The sequence below is a fragment of the Mugil cephalus genome, chromosome 3 (assembly GCF_022458985.1).
Source record: "Mugil cephalus isolate CIBA_MC_2020 chromosome 3, CIBA_Mcephalus_1.1, whole genome shotgun sequence".
NCBI classification, from domain to species: domain Eukaryota; kingdom Metazoa; phylum Chordata; class Actinopteri; order Mugiliformes; family Mugilidae; genus Mugil; species Mugil cephalus.
In genome coordinates, this window is record NC_061772.1 from 26,948,447 (window position 1) to 26,957,887 (window position 9,441).

The 9,441-nt window shown below is 44.0% G+C and overlaps 1 protein-coding gene and 1 long non-coding RNA gene across 8 annotated transcripts in view; one reads left to right on the forward strand and one right to left on the reverse strand.

Moving 5' to 3' along the window:
- Nucleotides 1-2,312, reverse strand: part of cbfa2t3 (CBFA2/RUNX1 partner transcriptional co-repressor 3) — a 44,224-nt gene extending 41,912 nt beyond the window's left edge. For 2 of the 6 annotated variants that reach the window (XM_047580850.1, XM_047580845.1), the window contains exon 1: nt 1,367-2,312. In XM_047580850.1, the coding sequence (XP_047436806.1) occupies nt 1,367-1,568 (202 nt within the window). In that variant the 5' untranslated portion in view covers nt 1,569-2,312. The remainder of the gene's footprint in view (nt 1-1,366) is intronic. The other 4 variants (XM_047580851.1, XM_047580848.1, XM_047580846.1 and 1 more) reach the window with 3 other exon arrangements.
- LOC125005495 lies at nt 1,816-4,945 on the forward strand. Of its 2 annotated transcripts, XR_007112449.1 has the most exons (4): nt 1,816-1,897; nt 2,418-2,739; nt 3,741-4,152; nt 4,888-4,945. It is a non-coding gene; the product is annotated as an uncharacterized LOC125005495 (long non-coding RNA). The 2 variants fall into 2 exon arrangements; XR_007112448.1 differs by having other exon boundaries at nt 2,418-4,152.
- The last annotated feature ends 4,496 nt before the right edge of the window (nt 4,946-9,441 follow it).

Here is a 9,441-nt window from a genome sequence, read left to right on the forward strand (position 1 = left end):
TGCGACATCTGCTCCCTCACAGGAAGCCTATGCTGCAGCTCACAACACCTCGCACACAGACACACACACTCACGCACACACACACACACCCGCGCACAAACACGCGCGCACGAGCGCACGCTTTACTGCTGCTTCTCTATACACTGTGAGCATATTGCTGGACTATACACCTGCCCCCCTCCCCCTCCAAAAAAAAAACAAAACACGTACAATTACATCAGGTAAACTACCTGAGACAAAGAGCTGTGTTTACAGTTCTCATTGCCTCATTTTGATTTCCTCAGTGTACGCATGTGTGTGCACGAGTTTTCTGTGTGATGAATGGGTTGGAGCACCAGCGCAGGAGTTCTACTGGCTTTTTATCACAGAATTACAGGGGGGAATGCTTATGACTAAGCCTAATTATAGAGGCCTTATCGCGGCAACGTTCACAAAGCTCATTACTGCCAAGAGACGGTATGCGCTGCAGGTAATTCACTACGTTGGGTATTAGTCCTCGCGCTGGCTTACCGTTTCTACATATTTAGAGTCCATAAAATTAGGCCTTTAATGTCTGATTCTTAATGCATCTCTCTCTCCTCAAACCCTGAGCTGATTTAAGTGTAGGCTTTCATTTTTTTTTTTTTTTTTTTTACCTTAAGGGCACCGCTTCACTGTTTTCAGTTCTTTATGAAATCAATTACTTTATTTTTTCTCCCTTTTGTCTACGGCGTCTTTTAAGTATCCCTCGTCTGTCTGTCTGTCTGTCTGCAAAATTCTCCCTTAAAGTTTTTTCGCCTCTGTCATTCACTACGATGCACTTTTGTTGACCTGCCTGTTCTAAAAACCGCTGAAGCTGAACAGTGAAACTCTAGTATCTAGTACTGTTCCCTGCAGCTGTATGGGGAAGCCCGGAGGAAGACCCCCCACGCGCTCGGTGCTCTAAAAACCTCTTTCCCTTTCCTTTAAGGTGGCATGGGACAAATGTGTTCCACTGGGCTTGTTAACAATAGTGACAAGTTTATTTGTGGTTGTGGAGATATGACAGGTCACGTGCCATGATTTAACAGTCTCTAAAGAGTTTTCGGGCCAAACTATTCAATAAGTGTTGAAAAAAAAGCAGTCACATAATCGAGAGGGCTAATTTAGATGGAATTTTCCAATGTCGAACTAACCTTGAAACCCCTGGTTCAGTCGTCAAATAACAGGTCTACTTGCAAGATGAAGAGACCTCACTTTGCCCTTATGGCATGTGGCGCAAAGTCAACACAAACTGATTATCTGTCAATCACTTCAACTTAATGAGCAGACCCCGACAGCCGCGGGACCCTCCATCACTCATCACGGTTAACGCGCTGCCAAAAGATTTCATGAAACAAGCTCCTACCTCCGCCACATCTGTAACGGTTGCTGGCTGCCAGGTTGAGATCGAGGCTTCCGGGCTGGAGTCTGTGGGCAGCGTGTTTATCCCTCAGCTCTCGGTGGCTGATCAGCGTGACCGTGGGGACCCGTGAAGCAACCACGGCAGCGGCAGCAGCAGCAGCAGCAGCGGCAGCGGCGGAGGAACCGGCTTTCAGGTCAGTCGACATGGTCAAACTTTTGCTTTCCTTTCAGAAAGTTGGGGAGCGTACAAGACGCGCTCTGGTTGCAGCCGCAGGCCCGAGAACGGCGGCGCAGCAACAACACGGGTATACTCTGAAAATCACAGTTAGCTCCGAGTGTTTACAAGGTTTTCCCGGTGAATGTCTTCTACTAATAAGCGTGCTGGAGGCTTCCCATGTCTTTCTTCATAATCTTCACCTGCTTTGCCTTTGTGGCCCCAGTAGATCATTATGTAACCCGCTGAACTGCCATGCAAGGACGGGGACTTGTTTCCAGTTAAAGATCCAAACGGTGGGATGAGAAGAAACAGCCAGAGGTATTTCCTTGTCTTCTTTTCTCATGCTCTCTGAGGACTTCCTTTCTCCTGCTTGTATTACTCCTGGAACCTTTCAGGGATTCGATCTTCTCGTCCGAACACTACATTGCATCACACAGACCTATGAAAGCCGCATGTTTTTTTACGACGGGCACTCGGCGTCCGTAAACACAAGCCTCTTTACCGGAGCCCTTCAGGTCAACATGGCACATCACGCAATCAAATCTCCCCGTTTCTTCATTTCCGCTGGCCTGGCGCTCTCGGTCTCTCCTTCCCAGCAGAGTGTGTGTGAGTGAGGCAATCAAGAGAGTGTGTGTGTGTGTGTGTGTGAGTGAGTGAGTGAGTGTCAGCAGCAGGTCAGTTTGTCTTGCTGCTCCGGCTGAGGGGTTGTGCTCTCATCTGAACCCTCCTCCCACCCTGCCTGCCGCTGCGGCTCATAAGAGAAGTGTGCACTTGAGTGTCACAGTTTGTGTGTTTGTGTGTGTGTGTGTGATAGTTTTTTTTTTTTTCTGTGTTGCAGGGCTGCAGTCCCCGGGGAGGCCAGACAGTAATGTTGCTTGTGGTGATAGCAGCAGGCAGCAGGACCCGGGCCTCCGTCTGGGCTTCCTCTGTCAGGAACCAGCTGTGTAAGCCACCGGCCACCTCTTCCCTTCTTGCATCCTCTGTTCTCAGACACCTCTCCTTTGCTTCTGTGCACCTTACCTGACGGCCACTACGGCTCATTCTCCTCTACCTCGGATCCTTCTTATCCATCCTCCTGCCCGACAATATTGGTGTGCGAGTCAAAGTAGTTGCCCCGACCTTTTTTAAAAACATTTCACAGATCATCACCTTCACCAACGGTATTAATTTTAGTTTAATATGTCTATTTTTTTCTTCTTTGTTTTTGTCTGCCTGATCGTTTACAATATAACTGAGATCCCCAGTCAATTGTGGTTGAACGAATGAGTGATCATTATTAATGCATGCCTACTATGCGTCACAGCCACATTGTCCTTTGTTATAAAATGTTACTCTTTTACTCCGCCACAAATTTCATATTAATAACCTGTAGAAGCACTTGTCCGTTAGAGGAGACTTTTCCACGAATAAAGCTGGAAGACAGTGAGAAAAGGATTGGAAAGATGATGATGATGATATTTCTGGTATCCTGGCAAATATAAGTCTTTCATTCCTAATTTAGTTTACTAACAACAGAGACACATATCTGGATTGTTAAGTTGTTGAATTGCACTTTTTTTTAATATCAGATCTTTTTCTCTTCCAGTCATTTTGTTCCTCGCCAAAGACTATTTGTTCAAACAAATGTGGAAATTGTGAATTGTCAAACCTGTGAAATCACAACCTTTTAGTTAACTTGATGGTAATCAGTTTATCTCCTGAGACCCAAGCATTTGTTTGGACTTTCTTTAAAATAAGATTAAGAATAAGTATAACTAAACTAAAGTGTATCGACCCTGTGTATCGTGTATCGCTACCGGTACATGGGAGACAAACGTGTCCCCATGTGATGATGAAGGGTCTCAGGAGGTTAAAACTACTTATTGAAAGAGCCCAAAAGCTGACATTAATTATTCCTCATGCTGTCTTTACAGTAAATAATATAATAATTAAACAAAGTAAAAAATCTAAAATTCTACTTCTCTCGGAAAAATAAAAATAAACTTGAGAGCAGCAAGCAGAAACATAATCAAATATAAGATGTGGACAGCGCCTCTCAGTGACCCCCGCCCCGCGAACATTTGTCAGATGACGTACACCAGAATTAGGAACCAAGTGAGTGACATCTCCCACTCGATTATAAAAAGAAACGTGTTCTGCTGTGTCGACTTGTTCTCCTTAGACATGCGTGCGCCGCAGATGGCGGTGAGATTTGCAGCTTTCGTTCATCCATCCCACTAAACAGTGCCGGCGACAGCCGACAGTCACCTCTAAGTGGAGAAGTAGAAAAGCAGAGTTTCGCCCATCCTTAGACGCAAACTCCGCTAAGCTGGAACAGCTGAAGGTGGCTCTCCTGTGAAACTCTAGCAACCTTGTGGCCGTCACCTCGCCGACCTCTGACCCTCGCCCCCACGACTCATTAAACCCTAACCCTGATGGAGTGGCTTGTGCTTACGGGACAAACACATATTTTTTTTTTTTTTTTTTGGGTGCAAGTGGTGCGCTGATGAGAGAAGTGAGAGGGGATGTGAGTACACAGATGTGCCAAGTGCCTGGCTGAAACCAACACACAGATGGTCATCACAAGAGAGGAAGTGAGAAAAACTCATGTTGCTTTCTCTGTCTTTGGGCGTGGGGGGTGGGGTGGGGGGCAGATTTAGACAGACAGATTTCTCTGTAAACCCACAGTGTAGTTAACTCATGAAATGTAGGTGTTTTTTATTTATATGCATCAGTTGAATGACTGGGATTTCCCACAAACGCGAGCTGTCGCTGTGTCGGACATTCGTATTTATAGCGAAGCGAGTATATAAATCAGAATAACACACTGATTACACGTCATTTTTTGGAGCTGAATTCTATCAGCAAAGTTTGCCAATTATTTGTTCGAGCGGAGCGGGGGTGTAGCCTTGCGACTACAGGAGTCTGCAAAATGAAAATGAAAACATTTGCTTGTTGCACATATGAGGTGTGGTGAGAACGTACGAGGTGCCAGGGAAGGCTGAGAGTGAATACAAAAACAAAACTCCAAGGTGCTTGGGGGTTTTCATCCAAGTAGCCTATTCAGGTTTAAATGACTGGTGATGAGTGGAGGTTTTATTAGGAACAGAAAAACTCCACTCCCCCCGATGTACGTGCGATTGGAAGAAATCTGATTTGGTTCTGTTATTTAAAAAGAAAAAGCTGCAGAAAGAGTTTATAATTACAAGTCAGAGCAGGGACACATTTGAATTGGCTTTTATCCACTTTATTAGGTATGCCTTGCTACTAAAAGGTTGGGCCCCCTTTTGCCTTCAGAACTGTCTTAATTCTTTGTGACATACTTTCAGCCTCAGAGAGTTTGGTCCATATTGACATGACAGCATCACACAGTTGCTGCAGATTTGTCGGCTGCACATCTATGATGAGAATCTCCCGTTCCACAACATCCCAAAGGTGAAATATTGGACTGAGATCTGGTGACTGTGGAGGCCATTGGAGTACAGTGAACTCATCGTCATGTTCCAGAAACCAGTTTGAGATGATATGAGCTTTGTGACATGGTGCATTATCCTGCTGGAAGTAGCCGTCAGAAGATGGTCCACTGTGGTTATAAAGGGTTGGACATGGTCAGCAATAATACTCAGGTAGGCTGTGGCATTTAAACCATGCTCAGTTTGTACTAAGGGGCCCAAAGTGTGGCAAGAAAATATCCCCCACACCATCACACCACCACCAGCCTGAACCGTTGATACAAGCCAGGATGGATCCATGCTTTCATGATGTTTACACCAAATTCTGACCCTATAATCAAGACTCATCAGACCAGGCAACATTTTTCCAATCTTCTATTGTCCAGTGTTGTTGAGCCTGTGTGAACTGTATAGTTTCAGTTTCCTGTTCTTAGCTGACAGGAGTGGCCCCTGGTGTGGTCTTCTGCTGCTGTAGCCCATCTTCTTCAAGGTTGGACGTGTTGTGTGTTCAGAGATGGTATTCTGCATTTCTTGGTTGTAACCAGTGTTTATTTGAGTTACTGTTGCCTTTCTATCATCTCCAACCACTCTGCCCATTTTCCTCTGACCTTTCACATCAACAAGGTATTTTCATCCATGAAACTGATGCTTACTGGACATTTCCTCTTTTTTGGACAGTTCTCTGTAAACCCTAGAGATGGTTGTGTGTGAAAATCCCAGTCGATCAGACCAGCCTGTCTAGCACCAACAACCACACCACGTTCACAGTCACTTAAATCCCCTTTCTTCTCCATTCTGATGCTCAGTTTGAACTTCAGCAAGTTGTCTTGATCTCCTCTACCTGCCTAAATGCATTGAACTGCAGCCATGTGATTGGCTGATTAGCTATTTCTGTTAACAAGCAATTGAGCAGGTGTACCTAATAAAGTGCTATAGTCCTACTTTTTCCTTTGTTCACTGTCAAGTCATCTGTTCAGTGATGTTACCTCTGTTTGTCTTACGCTCGTGCTTTCTCCCATTGCTTAGCCCTTGTCTTGGTTTTGGTTCTTACCTTTTTTGTTTATTTGTTTGTTATTTTGTTTTTTTGGTTAACCTGCCTTTCCTGCAGCTCATTTCGTTCCCTTGATTTTGAGTTTTCATTCAACTCATTTTAGTCTGTGTCCTGAATTTGGTTCCTCCCCAGCAAGTAAAGATGAAGAAGTAGGGAAAAATACACAATTCACTCATATCCACCATGGTACCAAGCAGAACTTCCTTTCTCCTGCAACATTTGACTTAATAAAAGTTACTCACTCTCTGAAATCAACTTCATACATGATGATAAAATAACCCCTCTGTAAACAACGCTCCCTAATGGAAGGTTAAATACACAAAACGTTTTAGAACAGCATCAGTATCCTCTGGTTTAGTTGGTCAGAGCTTCATCCTACAGCAAGATAATGACCCAAAACTTTAGTCCAAGCTCTACCAGAACTACCTCAGGATAAAAACAAGATGGAAAGCTTGAAAACATGGAGTGGACCATGGCCCAGTCTCTAGACTTTAACCCCATGGAGCTGGTTTGTGATGAACTGGACAGAAGAGTGAAAGCAAAGCTCCCTACACACATGTGACACACATTTCTGGGAAGAACTCTCTGAAAAAATATTTGATTTCCATTTTAGAAAGAAACAATGTGTTCCCATGTTAAATCAGACAAAGATGGTTACTGTGATGAGTCCAAATATATATGTATCTGTGCTTTCATTTCAGAGTAAAACTAGACATTAAACTGCAAAAATTTCAGTAATAAAAGAAAGAAATGTTGGAGTGTTCTAAAACTTTGACTGGTACAAATATCCACATGATCAGCCATGATATTAAACACCTAACAGGAGGAGTAAAGAGCATCGGCCATCTTTTCAACCTGGCATTCACGTGGATGTTACGTAGACATGTAGCACCTAGAGTAGGACCTGGAACAACTCAAAAACACACGAAGAACAGCACAAGGTGTTGAGCTGGCCTCCAAATCCACTAGATCCCAAACTGATCCAGTATCTGTGCACTCCATGTCCATTCTCTGATGAGGCACAAGGGAGAAGGTGGTCATAATGTTACGCCTGATCGGTGTACCTGGGTAATGTCAAAACAGAATAAAAAACGTCCATTATCAATCATAATCTTTTCAAATTTCTATCAAATTCTTAAGCTGCAAGCTACAAAGACAAGATCCTTTGCCGCGCGTATTCTTGCCTTTTGCTCATGTACCGCAACCTCCACACACACAATTTTCTCTGTGTTACCTGTTATAGAAGCCTTTGCTCCTTTGCCCCCCTCCCCTCACATGTTGGCAGGTATAAAATGAGTTTTTGGGGAGAGAGAGATAATGATTCCCCCATAATCACCAGAGGCCAGCTCTGGTTCTGGCAGGTGCTATCACAGTAGCGACCCAGTGGTGCCTTCTCCCCTGAGATAAGGTCATGGGGGGGGGGGGGGGGGGGGGGGGGTTGGGTGTGGCGGGAGGGAGGATGGTTGGAGGGAGGGAGGAGGCAGAGGAGGAGAGGAGAGGAGAGGAGAGGAGAGGAGAACGGGGCAGAGGGGGGCAAAACGTGAGTTACAGGCGAGTGGCTAGCGTCGCCTTATCTCCCCCCAGCGGCTGCCGCTACTGGCTCCCAGATGCGGCGGGCCAGAGCAGCCGTGTCAGAGAGATCCCTCTATCAGCGACACACAGGCACCTCTCGCCAAATACGAACCCAGCAGGAGGACACACCAGGACTTCATTACCTCTTTAAAACTCCAATCTGCATGCAGGAGAAAAAAACAAAATAATCTGCAACTTTGTTGGTACATCAAGAATCCAGAGGAAACGCATACAAATGTGTCTGTCTTTCTTGTGTTCTAGCCGGGTTACCGATTGTCTCATTGTAACGCTAATGAAATGAAAAACTTTTTTTTTTTTTACAGCTTTGTGAAAGTAAACACACACACAAGCAGAGGTCTTTGAGCACGTAGGCCGACTCAGGGATGCCACTTTTCACCTTGCGCAGCCAAGGTAAAGCATGTGAAAGTCAGCGGTCGGGACGGCTGGCGTCTGGTGGCGGGACGCAGCCATATGGTGAAGCCTGCGAGACACCTGGCCACCACGAGATGAACTTTTCAACCCTGCAGACGTCCTTGTTGCATTTTGAAACCAGCACATGCTGCAGCCTTGCTTGACCTTTGAAGTTTTTTTGTTTTTTTTAAGTCCTATTGAGGTTACTTGCTCATATATTTCCACTGGCTGTATGCAGACAGAGAACAAAGTCATGGAGTCTGATTGAAACTAAACGACTGTGAAGATGAAACTGTGCTAATACTTAGAAGCATTGTGGGGAGTAATGCAATACAAGAGTAATGCAATTACTGTAATGAAGGCATCTTCAACATTTTTCAAGCCAAGGACCCCCAAACTGATGGAGAGATTAAGCAGGGACTTCATACCTAGTATATGTGGTCTATGTTAAACTAGTGCTATTTATAAATATACATCATTATTATCATTTTGCATTCAATATTAAGCTATTCAAATAATATAAGTACGGTGGCCCTGCAGCTGCTGTAAACAATTGGTTCTCGGCCAGTTCAATCTGACAGAGTCAGTGCGTAATATGCAGCCTCATGATTGGCTCAGCAGCAATAGGGGCGGAGCCTACTCTGTACAGGAGGCTTAGATTGACAGGTGTAGTGTGGCACTTTGTGTGTATCGCTGACTGAAATATAATGTCTTCCGCCTCCATTTATTCCTTTACTAAAACATGTTGGATTCATGTGAATAAAGAAATTTGTGGGGGAAAATTAAAAAAGATACATATGAAAAATGTCTAATCAACCAACGATTTTACGACCCCAGTGTTGAAGACGTAGCAGCAGAGTCGGACTCTACATTCATGAGATGGACATATGCTCATTATTTTCATTTGGTCAGAGAAAAGGAGACAAAGAATATTATGGTTAAGTTCACTTTGTGCGCGAAAGCAAACTCTCTGTACCTTACTGGTGTAAATAGCGCAAGTAATTTAAGGAAACATGTAGCGTGGTGCAGCTTTCTTTAGGTGTTCAGCTACAATAAACAGAAGTAACTTCTAGTAATATTCATTTCAATATGAACAGTATCTTTATCACAGTATGTATTGCTCCATGAGCCATTATTCTGTGGCCATTATATTGTACTGTTGTTAGCGTTAGCCTAGCTTAGTCATTATGCTTTTCCACTTCTACTGGATGAGGAAATGAGCTACAGTGAATGCAATAAGACCTACTGAGAACACAAAATCCATAGTTTCAATTATTTTTATGAAACTAACTTGAAAGTAATGCAAAAGTAAGATAATGCCTTACAATTCAAAGACAGTAATATTATACTGTAACTAATTGTTATGAAATTACAGTAACAGGTAATAAATAATGCAT